At 44.7% G+C, this 17,678-nt stretch overlaps 1 protein-coding gene across 1 annotated transcript; it reads left to right on the top strand.

The window, feature by feature from the left end:
* Positions 1-5,270: 5,270 nt before the first annotated feature.
* On the top strand, positions 5,271-15,952 carry LOC134504688 (uncharacterized). Its single transcript, XM_063313999.1, has 12 exons — positions 5,271-5,395; positions 7,267-7,325; positions 8,568-8,728; positions 9,559-9,683; positions 10,456-10,514; positions 10,754-10,890; positions 10,995-11,119; positions 11,643-11,701; positions 12,123-12,277; positions 12,596-12,705; positions 14,170-14,283; positions 15,163-15,952. The coding sequence occupies exons 1-12, from the start codon at positions 5,366-5,368 to the stop codon at positions 15,205-15,207; spliced, it is 1,179 nt and encodes a 392-aa protein (XP_063170069.1). The 5' UTR covers positions 5,271-5,365; the 3' UTR covers positions 15,208-15,952.
* The last annotated feature ends 1,726 nt before the right edge of the window (positions 15,953-17,678 follow it).

Raw genomic sequence — 17,678 nt, forward strand, 5'->3', positions numbered from 1 at the left:
AGTGGGAACTTATCTGGATGGTTCTCAGCAGGAGGCAGGAGTTTGCCACCGGTAGGTATGGCTATTCTGGGTGACACTGCTGGTGAACGGAGTTCAAACCATTCAGAGCAGTGTTTCTCTCAACCTTGGCTGCTTTGAGGTGTGTGGACTTCAACTCCCAGAATTCCCCAGCCAGCTGGCTGGGGAATTCTGGGAGTTGAAGTCCACACACCTCAAAGCAGCCAAGGCTGAGAGAAACACTGCTTGAGAGAGTACTGCGTTAGCTTCAACATTCAGCAGAGTGGACGCGTTGGGGTGTAAGTCTTGCTTGCCAAATGGTTCCAAGTCTGTGCGTTCCACTGAAGGCATGAAACGGTACTCGCTGCCCTTCTGCTAATAAAGGAGAGGCGTAGGGCTCAGCGAGTAAGTTGGCAATCCCGCCACTCAAAGGCGCAGGGAGCCGGCTTTGATCTTCCGGGTCACTCATTCCCTACTCAGAGGAGCAAAACCTGCCTTTGGCAACCCCCTCCGCCTTCCCCTCCCCAGCTCCGCCCGAGGCGCCCACCGGCTGCAAAAAAAGTGCTAATTGGCCTGGGAATCCGAGGGAGTCCCCGCCCCGCCCCGCAAGCGTTGGGAATTAGACGCTTTGGAGGGGCGCGGAGAGACTTCGCCCGGCTCCGGGTCGCAGGTAAGAGCCGCCCGCAGTGCTTTGCGGGAAATGGGGCCAGACGAGGGCGCGGGGCGGTTCCGCTGGCCTCCGCGCATCTTTGGGTTCCCGAGGACCAGCCTTTGCTAAGGCGTGGGGACTACAATTCCCGGTTGGCTGGCCGGGCGGTGTTGCAGTCCGCCGCGCGCTTGGCGAGCCGGGTTGAAGGAGATGCGTTGAACAGGTGCTCCTGCCCGAGGACCTCGAAGGACTGGGGTGCGCGTGTCTCTGGGCGTGTGTGCAGGGGCGTGAACCACCGGCGTGATCCGCCCGGCAGCTTTGGGGGTGGGCGCGCTGGGGCGCGTGGAATCCAAAACCCCCGGAGCTTCCCTGAGATCCGTTTGAAGATCGGGTCCCCAAAGTCGGTCTGCGCCTCGCTTCCTTCTCCAGATTCTCTTCTTCTCTGCGCGCTACTCCCGGGCCCGTTGCTTTATCGCCGCCTCTGCTGGCCGGCTCCCACCCGCTTCAGCCAATCGCCCTGAACTCACAGTTGCAGGTTACTTTATTTTTTTTTAGCCAGCATTCAGGGCTTTGCTAGGAGGAGGGCTTGGCTGAGGGGGGGGGGGCTCTTGGGGAAGAGAGAAGGCGCTACTTCGGGTCCACAGCAGGTATGAGATAGGGATAGAGAAAGGCTTCTTGTAGTCCAGCTCAACCTTGAGTAGCTTGAAGACATGGCCTTTCAGTTGGCTTGGAAGCAGTTTATGGTTCCCTTCAATGGGATACTTTTTGACTGTCTATTCCAGTGTTTCTCAAGCTTGGCAACTTTAAGATGTATGGACTACGACTCCCAGAATTCCCCAGCCAGCATGTGGACTATAACTCCCAGAATTCCCTAGCCAACAGAATGTTGAAGCCTGGCTGGCTGGGGAATCCTGGGATTTGTAGTCCCCAAGTTGCCAAGCTTGAGAAACACTGCTCTAGTCTATCTCCATTTCTTTGTGCCCCCCCCATCCCTGCATTAACTTGACCTCTCCCTGCTTAGTTTCCAAGCCTAGCCTTTTTACAGGGAAAAAAGGGATTTTCTTGTGTAATCCAGAAGGCTGGATTCTTGAGCTTAAATCTTCAAGGCTGTTGGCCATGCTGGCTAAGGAAGATGGGAGTGGCAGTCCAGCCAAAGCTGAAGGACACTCAGGGAGGGAAATTTGCTGTACCTGAATGGATAAAACCGCAACTTGGCCAATGTTGCTGAAGGTTTCTATGTTGCTATTACACACAGCCTAAAACTTGCTAGCTAGGATGTCGGGGAATTGCAGTAAAGAATGGCTTGGACAGTGTAATGGATCCCTAACTAGCCAGATGCATTTGGGTGTTGTGAATCCCCCCCTATTGGGTTACTTGGCTGGGGGCACAAAAAGGGGTTAAGGAGCTGCATTCAGCTGCTCCCAATTTGATATGGGTGGACTGATACTCTGGGACATCACACATCTGATCAAGTACCCTTTCTTCCTATTATTTCCTAGCGAAGCAGCCATGTTGGGTTCCTCTACAGGATGTCAAGGGACAGGACCACAGCCTGGAGACCTGCCCTTTGTCCAGAGAAGAGTTTTATCCCCTCCTACCATCTCACTCAGGGTTGCCAAAAGACAGATATGGCCCATTCTCTTCACCATTCTTCCTCTTTCCGTTGCCGCCACCACTAGCAAGGAAGATCATGCCTTTTTAAGTACAGCGTCTGATTCCGGCTGGCCAACTGCTAGTGTCACAACCATCTCTACTGAAAAACCCACAGGCGTCGGACACACCCAACAGGGCCAGCAAAGAACAGACTTGGCTTTGACTCGGTCATTTCTTCGAACTGGTGTAGGTCAGATAAATGCTGGCCAGCCACATACCCCTTCTCCTGAACGTGCTAATACTCTCAGTGATGAGGGAAAGAGGACCAAAAGACCTTACTTAACAGCAGCCGGTGTTAAGTCGATGGGTACGAGTCTTCAGGACTTGGTTTCTCCCATTGGAACAACGTCTCTGGGTACCACGGAGGGCGGGTCAGTGTTTCTCCCCTCAAGTAGTAAAGGTGTAGCTCATAGCTCTGCTGCTTCTAAGCTCCTCAAATCTCCTAGCAGTGTCTTACCTGGTTCCACTTCTATTCCATCTTACTTTGCAAGCTCAAGGGAGATGCTTTTTGAGCAGACTACCATGTATAATGATGAATATGATACTACTCAACTGGCTGCTACAAGCTCCCCTACAGGTGTCACCATTCCTGGAACTCAACATCTCTCCTCCCTTTGGGTCTCTCCTAGATACTCAGTTGAAACCATAGCTCATGTTGCTGTGCCTACTTCTACAATCTTAGCAAGATTAGAGGCAGAAAAGACCACTGGGGTTTCTACTCAGCAGCAGCTGGAACCTCTGAGCATCAGTTTGTCTTCACATGGACCCCTTCCCAGAATTGTTGAGCCACATGAGGTCTTTCCTCTGTCAACTGCAATTGCTAGATCCTATCTGGATCCAGAGAATTCCACAGCAACCCATCTGGGAATAGCTTTTCCTTATGGAGAAAGTGTCCCACCTATCCATAGCTTAGTTTCAGTAGCGAGTTCTTCAGGCAAACAACCCACAGCAGATTCCATCTTGCAGGGATCTCAACAGCTTGAAGTCAGTTTTACGTTGCCATTGAGAAATGCCAGCCCACTGGTGACATCAAATATGAAAGCAGAGTTTTCTCTTGACGTGGCTAATAATGAGAGCGATCAACTGGTGCCAGAGGCCACTACACATACTATTCCTACATCTGTAGCTGGGATACCAAGGCACACATTTTCACTTGTAATGACATCTGCTTTTTCAGCTGCAGCTGTTGGCATTCTGAAGGAAGCCAATCCTCCTCTTGAGCCCCAGAGTTCTCCACCGAAAGAACACATTGAAAGTTCTGCTCCAACACCTGCATATTTTGGAACTTCAAAAGGACATGAGGTCTCCTTAGTTTCTCATACCATGCTAAACAGTTCCCTTTTGGAAGTAGTCAGATGGGAACCAAAGGACAGTGCTGCTTCTGTAGTTGAGGGCTCCATTGGTCCTAGTGTGAGCCCCATCTATGGCCCCATCTCAAAAGGTGAAACCGATACAAGCAGCATTGGTGTGAGTTTCTTGAATCATCAGACTTCAAGATCTTCACCACTTAGCACACTGCTTTCTGGAAGTGCTAAAACTGGGTCTAGGGTTCCCCTTCTACAGGCAGGTCTATTAAAAACTACCGCTACCACTATTGATTACAGGAAGCCATTAGGGACCGAACATCATGGAAGAAAGGGACGGACCACAGCAGATATGCAAGAGATACCTACCTCAACGTCTCCTCTTACTGCTATGGAGACTGATTCAACCAGAGAATTGGCCAGTGTTCAGCCAGTAGATACCTTGCCAAAGAGGGGAACTGGAGCTACTCCATTGTCTCCTCCAAGTCCTGTCGCTCCTATGTCTAAGGTATGGCAAGCATCAAAGGACTCTTCTGAGCCCAAGACAATTACAGATCTCTTGGTGACAAAGGTAGTTAGCCTTGGTACTATTAAAAATGGCTCTACTGTTCCATCACTCCCATATTTAGATTCAGTAGAATTTCTACAGCCAAGTAGAACAACCTCGGCTGGAATGGCATATGTTGGACTTCCAGGAGGACACACCACTAGTGCTACAGTGGAGTCTTTCGGTAGTCCTTCTACTGAGCAGAAGCTTGCCAGTCCATCACAATCTCATGCCACAGTTTCTCTTCCAGATCTGGTAGAACTTGGTAGATCTTCGGTCACTCCATCCCATGGTGCTTTATCAGCAAGCTTTACATCCATTACTTTCTCTAGAATCCGTGTTCCTGAGTCAACCTTGAAAATGTATGTTAATGTTACAGAAGGCCACATGGCTGGGAAAGGGCAAATGGTGCCTAGAAGTACAACGCCACTCAGTGCCAACCAAACAGCCACACCACTTCCTCTAGAATCAGGTAATACAATGGGCGGAGTTGCACTGTTCTTACCTACAAAAGCTTCTAAAGTTGGCTTACATACCTCTGCTGTGATGTTTGCTTCAGGGAGTGAGCTGGGATACAAGGTCACAGATACCTCTGCTGCAAATGCCCTACAAACAATCGGCACAACAGCTTTGCACGTTCATAGCTCAAGATTCACCAAATCCAATAACTCTGAAGTTCCTGCAAATCCATCATCTGTCCTGGAGACCAAATCCACCCAGGCAACACCGGTATTTTCTGCCACAACTACACTGTTGACCACTCTAAGAACTCTTCCGGTTGAGTCAAAATCTACTAAAGGAACCACTTGTAGGAACATCTCTTGCCCAGTGAGTATCTTCACACCATCTCGGAGTACATCAGTTCAAGTCATTACTTCCCAACCATTCTTGACTAGAAAGTTTTTGATTACTAACTTGGTGACAATCGATCCCAAGAAGAATGTGACCCCTGCTGCTCTTGATGCCAAAGTGTCCAGGTCAGAAGAGATATACATAGCTGTGGCACCCAGAACAAAAACTCTAACTGGAGTCCAACATGAACACACTTCACAGCAGCCAGGGTCCAAATTCACTACTCCAGTGTTGAATCAGTCAGTGAAGGAGGAGAATTTGACCACCTCGCCTGTTCCAACTGTGCATACTCTGTCTTTGTGGTTTCGTCTCATCAAAATAAAGTATACTGACTCCTTGAAGAACAAGTCTTCTGAAAGCTATATGAAACTGGAAAAAGAAATTAAGTTAATGGTAAGCATTTTCTCCCCTTCCCTTCCCTTCCCTTCCCGGAAGCTTCCTTTTTTAATGAATATTAATCCAATTTTGATGTTATTGCTAGGGTATTCCTCCATTGATTCAATCTACAGTGCTTCCCTAGTTCTTTGGTGGCGCTCAGTCAATTGGAAGAAAACAAAAGTCTTGTTGGAAAAGGCCAGAAGTCTTTCTATATTGTGTAACAAATAGCCAAGTACAACTGGGAGCTCTGGATTCCAAAGCTCAAAGGGTTTTCAGAAGGCTAAAGTATTTGACCTTAAAACTTAGCTTTAAAGATATTAAAGAGCATGAGAGAGATTGCAGGAATGGTTGAGCAGTCTTCTGCAACACTGTTCCTCAATCCAACTTGGGCAGACAGGTAGGTGACATACTATCCTCTGGATTTTAATCAGATTGCAACTCCCAGTGTTCCTCATGATTGCCTAGCACTGTAAGGAACTAGAGTTGGGGAACATCTGGAGAGCCACGTTTCCAATCACTAATCTAGATAGCATTGATCTAGGGATGAAACTGTATCCATAATTTCTTCATGGGCAAGGAGGTAGGCCATAACATGAAGGTATTGGGTACCACATTGGACCATTGATTCACTAATATGCTATGCAGAGGTTCTCCAGGATGATCTTTGCTATACCTGAAATCCATCAAGAAAAGCTGCCCAAAGTTGATTCTGGGTCCTTCTCTTTAGGGTACCTGCTGTGACTACTCAGCTAAATCCACAGAAGTGAAAACATTTAGTCTCTCTTCTTCAATCAGAATAATAGCTTCAGGCAACTTTTCTTACATGGAAGATGCTGTCAGCAACAGTTCCCACTGTTAGAGATGATGGGGAGATGTCCTGGCACCCAATGGATGCCAGAACCAGTAGGTTCTTTAGGATTCAAGACACATGTGTAGAGCAAAGAACCCATAAATTTATGGAAGTAATATCAATTATAGGAAAATGTATACTTAAAGTGTCCTTTCTGCAGACAGGAACTCTGAAAAGGAGTGCAGATGGACTCCTTGTGCCAGCTGTAATGTAGCACCTTCCTAGTTACGTCTATGCTGAAGTTCCCATCCCACCCTGACTTCTCTTGGCTTAAATACATTTTCATGAGGGAGGGTGATCTGATTTAGTACCTGGAGATGCCTGCCAAGGACATTCCAGGGGAGATTTTTTTTCTTGGCAGGCATCTATCAACTCAACCTCCCTTTTGGAGAGTTACACATCTGTTGATAATAATAAAGTTGTAATAAAAAGCATAAGTCTAGGAGAGCAGGTGTGTGTGCATCAAGGTCAATACAGGATAAGGTTATTAGAAGGTAATCAGAAGCAAGGAAGTGCTACAGTATGGGGTGATAAGGATCATATGGTGTTTATGTAAGCAATCGGGAAATGGTCACACCGCTATGCCGCCTCACCATTTCTTGTGCATGAACACAGGAGGCTGGGAAAGGAATGGAAGGGAGAGAAGACATAATCAAGGAGGAGTCCATTGGTAGCTTATCTTATAAATGGTATCTCAGCCCAGGTGGTGAGAAACACAGAATTCAAATCAAAGAGACCCTCTTAATGAACTTGCTATCAATGAGGGTTGGAAATTTCTCTTAATTTCCAAGTCTCTGTATTTACCCCAAGATTAGCAGTAAAGAGACCTTAGTGAAATCTGTAGTTCTTGCTTTCTTGATCTTGTCTACATGGGCCTTGGCATCCACCATTGCAATAAGGCTGGTTGTTGAGCAAGGAAAGAAACGCTGAGCAAGATCCATGGATTGTCCATGTGGAGATTACTCTGCTAGGATCCTACATTCTTCTGGACAAACTGCCCCTTAACAATAAAGCTGTTTTAATGTTCTGCTTCCAGTTAAAGAAGATGCTATCTACCTATGACAGTTTTCTGCAGACAAAGATTCTCCATTTCTTGTAAGTACGCTGCCAAATGAGTCATTGGGTTTCTAGGCAGGAAGGGGCCCATGGAGTTAAATACCGAATGGTACTAAATGTCAGAGTGGAGATTTGATCAGGGTTCTGCACTGACCTGGATTTCTACAGCATGCCTCTATGCTTTGGAGGGGCTGATGCGCAGGTATAATAATGACCCTTTTTTCATTGGTTCATCTAAATTGATTTTACATCTCAGTAATGTTCCCCGAACTGAATGCTTAGAGCTGAAGCTCTGAATCAGTCTACCAGATCAATTGCAGATTCAGATCAGTTGGATCATTTGAACTGGTGATTGGCATGGCAGCCAATCCAGGACCGCTTAGTATGGGACTGGCTGTTTCTGTACTGTTTGAAACCCTAGCTCAGTGTCCTTCAAACTTCGCAACACGCTGGCTGGGGAATTCTGGGAGTTGACGTCCGCTCATCTTAGAGCTGCCAAGTTTGAAAAACACTGCCGTATCTTAAACTTCTGATTAGGTATGATGTCTGGTTGGTTGTTTAAAGATGAAGCACCTCTTTGATCAGTGCTGCAGCCTGAAATGGGCTTATGAAAGGGTGTTTCCTTCCTGCCCCTTCTGTCTTAGATTCTCTGGATCTATCTGGAAAGCACAGAAACCCCCAGAGACTCTGGCATTCATCAGTAGCAGCTGGTATCCATAGGTACTGCATCAGTGCAGAGATAGGCTGAGGCTGAGGGCATCAATTGTTTGCCATACAACTACCATGAGAAAGATGTCCTTTCACTTTAACTGTTGGTCTAAGAACCTTGCTGGTTCTGGACTTGTGGGTAGAGCTGATGGTATGAGTAGGAGTCTAAAGAGGCAAGATTTGATGAGCTTTAGTTTGCAATTTTCCTTTTAATTAGGAAGAGAATGCCTAGCTAGGGCAGTTCCTCTTAAGGATTTACCTATGTTAAGACTAACCCATCATTAGTCCTGCCTCCCCATGTAGAACGAAAAATGGAGTGTTCCATGCAGAGTATATTCTTTCCAGAGACTTGTTCTTTTGCACAGTGGCACCAGTGTTTGAGATGGAACCGTAATACAGCTTTGTCCAACCTGGCACCCTTCCAATATGGTTGAATCTATAAGCCCTGGATTGCTGGCTGGCAATTCCTGGAAGAGTACTTCTAACATGCTAGGAAGGGGCTGTGTTTTGGAGGCTGAGCCATGACGTTTGCAAGAAGTGGCTGGAGATGTTCTCCTGAATTCTGTTCCATAGGAATGGATCTGTGATAGTGGAAAGCCAGGTGGTCTTCCAGGCAATGGGCCCTCTTCCCACCCCCTCTGACATCATTCGGACAATTGTGACAAAGGTTGAGATCCAGGAAATGGATACCTTTTTTGACTGGAGGATGGATGTGAAATCTTTGCGCTCAAATGGTGAGTCTCTGAACAACGGACTTGGTCAAGGAACTTCACTTGCTTACTGCAACAACGGACTGGTGTTTCTTTATTCGTTAGACTTATATCCCTCCTTTTCCCCAGCATAGCACACTGTCTTGCAATTTCTCCCCACCCCCCCAACTCTGTCAGGTAGGCTGGGCTGAAAAACAGGGACTGGCCTAGAGTCCTTCGCTAGGTTTCCAGAGCTGAAGTGGACTTGATCCTGGATCTTCTCAATAGGAAATCTGACATCTTAACCATTCTAGCACACTGGCTCTCAACAGTGAACATCAGCCATTATTGGAATTGCTACTTGATCTCTCTTTTGAAGAGAATGGGGTTATAGGTGGGCATCAACTCAAAATTCAGCTTCACAGTAAGAGAGACTTGCCAGTGTTTTCAAGTTGTCACTTTGTGTTAAGCAAAGTGACAACTTGAAAACACTGTTTTGTGTTAAACTACACACTTTGTGGTGTAGTTTAACAATGGTTTGTTGATTAAGTTATGATGGGATTTACGTTTAATTCTAAGCCATGCCAGTGGATGTACACCATGTGATCTCTCAGATCTGGATGAACCACAACTCCCAGGAGGCCAAGACAGCATGGTCCTTAGCAAAGAATACTAGGAGATGTAATTCAGCAACATCTGGAGGGCCACATGGTGATAGCATGGTGGCTAGGCTAACTTGAAGCCAAAACTAAAGATATGTTATAGCTTGGTGCAGTGTAAGAATCCAGTCATTCAGAGCTTGTGTTAGTACCTAGAGGAGGAAGAAGTATCTGCTTGTAGGCATCCTTCCTAGGATTGTTCTTTTTTCTTACTAGGAATCAGCTTGAAAAATCTAGAACCTGAGAACTTGGTCATATCTTTCACCCTCCTGGGGCTGGGGTCCATATCAGCCTTGGGTGACAAGACCCTTGGAGAACACTTGGAAAGTTTGAAAATCAAGGTAATGGAAGAAACTGAGGCCTTTGACTTCAGATATAGAAGACAGCTTATAGAAGACAGGCTCAATGTTGGTTGAATTAAATGGCCCAGCTAGTCACTTATTAGTGACAACTCTTTAAATTTGATTCTGCTTTTCCACGGCTCTCAAAGATTTTAAAACTGCAGGCTGGCTAGTAGTCTCAGCTAATAGAGCAATAAAAATACATGCAAACTGGGCAGAAGCTATGTTCTCCATCCTCTAAAGCAGTTTTCTCAAACCTAGGATCCTTCTGAGGTAAGAGAACATATATCTCCTCTCTTCCCCACCTAACACATCTAGGGGACCCCAGGGTGGAAAAAGCTGATTTAAAAGGTGGTAGAAAGGAAGAGAAAAAAACTGAAGGAAATGGAGAACTGTAGCACCACCACAGACATTCTACCTGGAAGGCGCTTGCTTAAGCTTATGGAGATAAGGACACCAAGAAGGGCTTTGACACTTTCAATAAGGATCTTCAGATAGGGATACATACTGTGGATAGGTTACACCCATAACTGGTCTACTGCTTCCCAATTAAGATCTCTGATAACTTTTGTTGATGAACTTTCATGCTGGGAAACCTTAAGCTTAATGGGCTGTAAGTATGCTCCAGGTGTTTTGGGAGGGATGAGAGATTAAAAACTTGCCCATAAAGATCTTAAATCTTTTTTTGTTGAGATGCAGAGTTAATCCTTAAAGATTAGCATCTGCAAACTGAATTTATGACTCAGTGATACAATAATTTCTGCCTGTGCAGATGAAACTTTTGCTTGGAGCCCGATATGCAGTTCATTTGATCTCACTTGTTGACATCAGGTATGTATAGAAGGAGCATGCCTGTCATCGGATTTACGGGGAGGGTCAGTTCTCAGAGAAACATGAGGTCTTGACATTTTCCAGGCTGGACATTTGACTGAACAAAAACAGGTTCATGTGTTCATTTGAAACAGCAAAAAATATTTTGCTAATAGTCAAATGGATATCAAATACTGAATTTTCCTAGAAGGCAAGGCAAGTCTTAATCAAGAAAAGGTACCATAATTTCTCTTATACAGAAATATCCAAGGTGGCATTGATGTAAACGGAAATATCTTCATCAAGAGTGATGCTCACGTGGACATTGGATGGACTCTCAAAGCACTGATAGGGCTTTCAAACTTCTCAGTGGACCTCATGTCACTCTCCATCAATGGTCAGTAGCTACTTGGTAAAAAAACACTGCTCATGACTGACTTTAGGCCTGATGTTGGGTACAGGTGGGAGTGTAACCTCTTAAGTGCAACTCTCTGATTCTAGGTTCAAGGCTCAAGCTTCAGGTCTTTCCAGTTTCATTCATGGTAACCAACAGAGTATTCACTGAGAAGATGTTGGACCGTTCTTCTGTAGAACATCAGAACATTGCAAAGGATCTCTCTGATACGGTAGGTGAGATGAATGTTTGCTGGAAATCTAAATTCTTCCTTTGCAAAATATATTGAAAACTGTCCTTGGTGTGTGTTACCGTGAACATTAAAGGATGCACAGAAGATTTCTGTGTCTGTTTAAAAAAGTAAAGGGTATATAGATTGTAAAGTGAAAGCAATTTTGCTTAGGTTCACACTAAGTTCTTTTCTAGTGGGGGTTGATAAGAGAACGGTAGGAAGTTTTTCTGCTGAAGGAGGGGAGATCATGGTTTCTCACCTCTAATATTTCTGATAATGATACATTGGAAGCTGTAGATCTCCTAGGCTTAGCCTGGAAATGCATGAGAGATCAAGGTCTGGGTAAGCAACTCGAGATAATTCTGCTTTTTTTAAGTTCCAAAGGTATAAGGTAAGATGGGTCAAGGTGAGCTGGACTAGTAAAGGACAGGAATTAGGGGGATTTAATAGCTGAAAAGGTGATGGTAAGGCTAAGGAGGGCTCTGAACTCTGGGCTCACCTTGTGAAAATTGTTGCCTTCCAGCTTACACGTATACTTGGCAAATATGAAAATCTCCTCCAAGTGACAATCCGTAAGATCACGTAAGTTAACAGTGAACTGTCTTTCACAGCCTACTTATTCAGTAGCCTGTTACTGAGGACATCTAAGACAGGGATGGGCCACTTTTCTGCCTACCAGTTAGGTTGGATTACAGCTTGCCAATTAGTAGTCTGGCCACACTGGTATCCAGCCTATGTGGAGAGCTTCTATTAGAGGGCGTCTCTGAGTCTAGGATGAAACCGTAATGGTACCTATTTCTTGAAACCAGCAAACCCTGGGAACCTCTGAAAGAACTGGAACAAAGGCTGGGCTTAGAGAACTGAGCCGTAATACGGCTTCTGGGTTCTGGTTTAGTGCAGTGGGCAAATCTAGTTGATCGTTGTGAGATTAGCAAATTATGTTTTAACATCGGGTGTGAACCAGATCAAACTCTTCAGCCATGCCTTTCTCTTGTGATTGTAGAGGTGGTTCTCTGGTTTGTCACGGGGATGTGGTATTCCAGCATCCAGCCCCAACCAACAAGGATGTCCTACAGACCCTGGCGTTCTCTGTTGGCTCAAAGGATTATCTGGATTCATCAAGTTTTCAAGTGGATCCATTCTCCTTTACTGTTGCAGGTGGGATTCAGTTCGGACATCAAGTGTCCTCTAAACAGGTTTTGGTCTACAGCGCTCATTTGCTCAAGCCTGCTTGAAGGGATCTGGCTTCTTGGGAAAACGCTCTGGTTTGCACACAGCTAAAAAGCTAGATGAGGGGAAGGAGAATCTGCAGACCTTCACAAGTTTCAAACTTCTGGCTCTGCTTGCCACTGGAGCTGCTGGGAATTCTAGTCTGGTAGCATTGGGAAGGCTGCTTAATCCTCTCTGGGATCATACGGCATGAGCTAAAGTTTGCCACAGGCGTGTGACCTGATTCATCTCTCTTTAATTTCTTAGGTCATGGGCTGGAGCCTTTCTTGAAAGAAACTGGTCTTCCTGGCTACGCTGTAGCCCTCATCATCTTGTGTCCCCTCACTTTAATAGTTGTCCCCATCTTCATTTGGCTGGTAAGACTGAAGAGAGGCGTTTGGATGGGCTGTGGTGAAATAATGCCTTGACTCAATCTATATCTTAAGGTTATGCCCCACACACCAGGGTCTCCAGAAGGAGGCAACCCTTGTCTAACATGGTCCCCTGAATCTATTTCTATGAGATTCTTTCAGTTAAAAGGAATCCATGGGCTGCTGGCCTGTTGCAAGCCGAAGAACCAATCTCTAGCATCATAGTTTATTTCAGGGGCTTCTTCAGAGGGGGTTCAACAGTTTCAGAATGGTGAGTGCCCTTGGGAGGGGGGGAAACAGACAGAACATATTTTTTCCCATCTCAGGATCTTTGTCCTTGGTGGACACAATCACTACAGGAGGCAATGGCTTACAGTACAACTGTATAGGTTTATTGAAGCAAAGCCTGAATACAGTTTAATGCATTTCTCAGGTCTAACACAACTAGAGGTACATATTTGCTGATCAACCTGATCTTCCATGTAAATGAGTCTTCAGATAGTTACCAAAAGTTGTCTTGTAGCTCCTTGATTCCAGAAAGATTCCTTTGTGTGGGACAGATAGTAAAAGAAGTTGCAGGCAAAAACTAGCAAGCTGCTGATCTTCCACATTATGCTACGTGCACAACCTGACATTTCTCCCAGCTTATGCATAATGCTCTTCTGGTCTCTTGCTTTACTATCTAAATGTGCTGTGCTCCGACCAACTGGCTTTTATCAATATTCTCATGGAATATTGTTACAATTTAGAAGATAATTTGGAGAGAGAGAGAGAGAGTGCAGTTCTTGACCATCAGTCATGCTTTGGTCTCCTGGTCTTTGCCACATTAGTCCACCCGAACATGCTGATGCATTTCCATGCATCTGGGTGTCCAAATGGACCTTATGTACTTCATTAGAATGAGTGTTAATCATATAGTTCATTAAGCTCATGATTCATTGTGCTTACTAGGAAATGCCATTTGTAGGGCTGGTCTCCTGGGAGGTTGCATCCTGTCCAAACATGGATGCTCTTTGGTTCAGTGAGCTTTTAGATCTGAACATCCAGAGTACCCTTTCCATAAATATGACCTGGTATCATGCCTATGTATTGCACACATTGCAGGCGTGTAAAAATGGGCAGGAGTTCAGTCGCCCAATTTCACCTGCCACTTTGATGTTCTTGAACTCCTCTCTCTGGACATCTCTGGCTTATTTCTATGTGGATCCTACAGGCATTCTTTGAAAGTAGAGATGATTAATGGCTGCAGTCTTTGGAAGAAAGGAGAGTCAAAGAAAAGCTGACATGGCCAGGATCATGCTAGAGGTTCGGGAAGAGGGAGGTGGGGAGCAATGTGCTTAGTCTAGCCTCCGGAAAGCGCTGTTTTGTGATCAGCCAAGATTTGCAAATGCATCTACTTCATGCTCTCAGAAACCCAAAGTGTCTACCTTGTTACAACCCACATCTTGCTTTATTCTTTCTTTATTTAAGCCAAAAGCGCTTGGCCGGCGAGACAAGATTACAATTAACGGAGTGCGTGATATTGAAGTGGATGTAGAAGCATTTGAGCTGGATAACCCAGGATACCATGCAACTATTGAAGAGGTAGATTTGGAATGTGGGAATTCCCTGCAAGCAGGCCTTTGGAGGAAAAATCTAGTGAGATCTCAAGTCCAGTGGGATAGTTGGGTTAAGACTTTATGGTGAACTTCTCCCGTATAATTGGGGTAGGTAGCAGCTGTGTCCTTCTACCAAGGACAAACCAGTTGCTGTGCATCACAAGATCGTATCTGAATTCATCTATGTACCCAGAATCTGAAGATATTGTCTGAAGCCCTGGGCTGTTTGATTTTGGCAGGCAGGAGACCATACCTGTCAAATTTCCTAAAGTGGTGATTACTAGTGCCAAAGCAAACAGACACCCAGTCTCTTCTGACTAGCTAAGTCAACACTACCGATAGAGAAACTGGATCTACAAATGGGTGAGTGGGGATACAGAAACCTGAAATTTCTTTCTCCTCCTTGCCTCCTTTTGCAAGATTAACCTTCCAGTTGGGCTCGCCATAATGCTAAGATATAGTTTGTTTAATTAAGTCCCAGTTGGCTGGCTTCACGTACTGCATTAAGCCATTAATCATAGTTTACAAACCATACTTGCTGAGTTCTCTAGTCAGATTTCTGCACTGGGCAGGAAGTTGACCTAGATGATTTCCAGGGTCACTTCTGACCCTTACATTTTTGATTCACTCAGTGTACTTAGTGACAGTGTTACAGCTTAGGGCAGTGTGTGAACCCAGAGCCAAGGTTGAATATTGAGCAAAATTTGTGCAGATGATGGACCAGCCTATCTTGGTCCATAAGGATAAGATCTGCTCTTGAAATCCCTTTCACACTAACATCTCTGCCAATTAATCTACTGGGATGATTGATTTTACTGATAGGATTATTTGTGGAGATACTAACTAGTTTTCCTTTAACCCATAGGGAGACAGCAAACACTCCTGCATTCTCATGGAAACCATTGGCTAAAGGGATGATGGTTTTCCCATGAAGAGGAGCCATTTTATCCATCCTGAGTTAAGGCCCTTATCAACAGCAGTGATTCCTGAAGGGCCCAAAGCACTGAATTGCCAACATGGTTGGAAGATGACTACCAATAACTTCCAGATATGAAGGGTTGCTTCTACAGATCTCAGAGCAAAGTGAATCTTCCTGTGTCTTCAGCAAAATTGGAAGGATATGGGAATGTCTGAACCAGAACAGAAATGTAGCAGTTTCTCTTTGTCAATGCCACAATTCATAAGTGGACAATTTATTAAATTGAAATTTGAGTTTTATTATGTGGAAAAACAAACTCTCTAAAACCAGATGTCAAAGGTAGATGGCTCTGTTCTGTTATGAGCTTTTAAGGAAGAGCAGCTTGGATGCAGAAGTCAAGCAGGTTGGCCAAAGTTTCTACTGTCCACACACAGATGTTTCCTCCAAAAGTAGCATCCCGGCTTCTTTTATTATGCTAAGCTGGATCTTTTAAACTATGTCTTTAAAACTTTTCTTACTCTCTTTGTGCCAAAGAGAATTAAATGGTTCTATTTTTCTAAAATTCAGAGTTGGGGGGAAGGGGACTACGTTTAGTCAGATTTTGAATTTTCTTTGGGGTGGGGAAGGCCTTGGAGAAGGAGAAAACTTGCCTTTGGTTTAAATACCTGATGGTTAAATTTCAACAGATACAACTTTGGAAGCTGTGAAAACACTGATCTTCCAGGAATCTGAAGGAACTTGGCACTGTAGCCTTTTATTTTTTTAAATGTGGTATGTTTGTAGCCTGTGTAAACCGGGAAAAATCACAGTTTGAATGGTGGGCTGGGTTTGAAAAATCAGTTGGATGATTCAAATCAGTTCAGGACAACTCATCCAAATGTCCAGGCTGATTGAGAAAAGACCGTTTCTGTGCTCAAACCAAAATACCCCGGCAGATTTGGAAGCCTTCGGTTTAACTCTCTGATAGATTGAGTCAACGCACAGATTTGAATTGGAATGGCTCCAAATTAAACCTTTTGCAGAACCGGAGTATGCACACACCACTTCCTTGCTGCTCCTCTGAGCTGAATTGGGGCGTTTCTGTCTTCCTCTTCTTTACTTCCTAAGATAACACCAGCATGAAGCCAACACGAGTCTTCCCACCAAAGCTTCCTTCTCCGAAGTTGCATTTTAGCACCGTTTGGAACTCGGAAACCTTGATGTCCAGTGTGCTCTTAAGAAGCAAGCAAACCAGAATTGTAGATGAACCAGCAAAGGCAAAGTGGATCTTTTGCTTAAATGTATTATTATTGTGCTGATGTAGAGAACCGGTAGCTTATGTTTAGCTTTTCCTTTCATTTTACTGCTGGCTTGGCAGCCTTCCTAGCTAGTTGCCTTATTCCACTTTGAGCAATGCGTAGCTATCCAGATGTTGTTAAACTACAGCTCCCATCAGCCCCCGGCAGGATGGGAGTTGCAGTCTAAACATTCCTGAAATTTCACCCATTGCCTGTCACAGCTGCATCCGTTCTGCATTTTTCGGAAAGGTGAAATACCCACTTCGTTGAGTTGCGGAAGCTCCCACTTTTAATTGCTGAGGTTGGCTTTCTCCCCTGGCACCTCGCTGCCCTCTCCAAGTGGACTTCGTTTGTTTTAATAGCAAGCCCATCAGACCTGCCTGCTGAATGGACTGACTTCTTTCAGGCTTAGAGCCACCAATTCAAAATCTTTTGTTGTATTAAAATCTAGTTCTGAATAAATTGTAAGAAATTACTTTCCCTCAGAATGTGCTTCATTTGGGGATCTGGAGTTGGAAGCGATAGAGCAGGAATAGGCAGGATGTGCCTGCATTTGGCTGAGAGAGATGTCTACCTGAAATCTTGGGAGGTTAACCATGGTTTCTTGAATAAACCACCATGGACAAGGCTCACACACATGCTGAACCAGAAAACAAACAGACCACATTCTGTGGTTGTGTTCTCATGGTATGCTAAACCAATGTGTGTATTTGGTTTTGGACCAACTGTGGATCTATGTTTATGTGTGAACTTACCGGATAACTGAATGGCTATTTAGACTGATATCAGGCAACATGTTAACGCACAGCCCACATAACTGGTAACCACTGAAAGCTCTTAAACTCCATGAATCTGTTCTTTTCCCAAAACCTCGTAAGTTGCAAAAAATTTCCATGAGATCAAACATAACAAAAAAATCCATTCAGGGTAGATTATGTTAAGTTTGAACAATACGTTAGAGAAAACTAACAATGCTTATTGATGCCTAAGTATTTAAACCTTATGGGTTATCTTTATTAATTGGACAGTGAGGATGCTAATGACAAGTTGAACCTTGACGAATATGCTGCTTCCCTTAAATAAACTTCTGAAAAATCTCAAGATGGGGTTTATCGGTTATTCTCTACATACAATCCAGTCCACTCTGCTTATTATATTGTTTGTCATGGGTTACCTTGAAGTTTG

The sequence above is a fragment of the Candoia aspera genome, chromosome 13, assembly GCF_035149785.1.
Source record: "Candoia aspera isolate rCanAsp1 chromosome 13, rCanAsp1.hap2, whole genome shotgun sequence".
Taxonomy (NCBI): Eukaryota; Metazoa; Chordata; class Lepidosauria; order Squamata; family Boidae; genus Candoia; species Candoia aspera.